The 284-nt window shown below is 40.5% G+C and overlaps 1 protein-coding gene across 1 annotated transcript in view; it reads left to right on the top strand.

Moving 5' to 3' along the window:
- LOC119591470 (endonuclease III-like protein 1) overlaps positions 1-284 on the top strand; it is a gene marked incomplete in the record, with an annotated part of 7,988 nt that overhangs the window by 5,203 nt on the left and 2,501 nt on the right. Inside the window, 1 exon segment of the mRNA XM_037940210.1 lies at positions 93-252. Coding sequence (XP_037796138.1) covers positions 93-252 — 160 coding nt within the window.

Genomic DNA, 284 nt, shown 5'->3' with positions numbered 1-284 from the left:
AAGTCTCCTTATACCTACTTAGGCTTAGTTCTATACCAACTAATGACTATAATGAGAGAATCCTAATAATTATCTTTCCTTTATGATTGCAGAAGAAAGTCATGTACATCAAGAAGACTTGTAAGATCTTGAAAAATGAATATGGTGGAGACATACCATCCACACTGGAGGAGATGCGCAAACTGCCTGGGGTCGGACCCAAGATGTCGCATCTCTGTATGAGCCTTGGCTGGGGAAAACTGTCTGGCATATGTAAGGGAACTGATTTAGTGCATGTTGATATG

This window comes from Penaeus monodon, chromosome 28 (genome assembly GCF_015228065.2).
Source record: "Penaeus monodon isolate SGIC_2016 chromosome 28, NSTDA_Pmon_1, whole genome shotgun sequence".
In the NCBI taxonomy this organism is placed as follows: domain Eukaryota; kingdom Metazoa; phylum Arthropoda; class Malacostraca; order Decapoda; family Penaeidae; genus Penaeus; species Penaeus monodon.
This window is presented reverse-complemented; position numbering and strand designations above follow the sequence as displayed.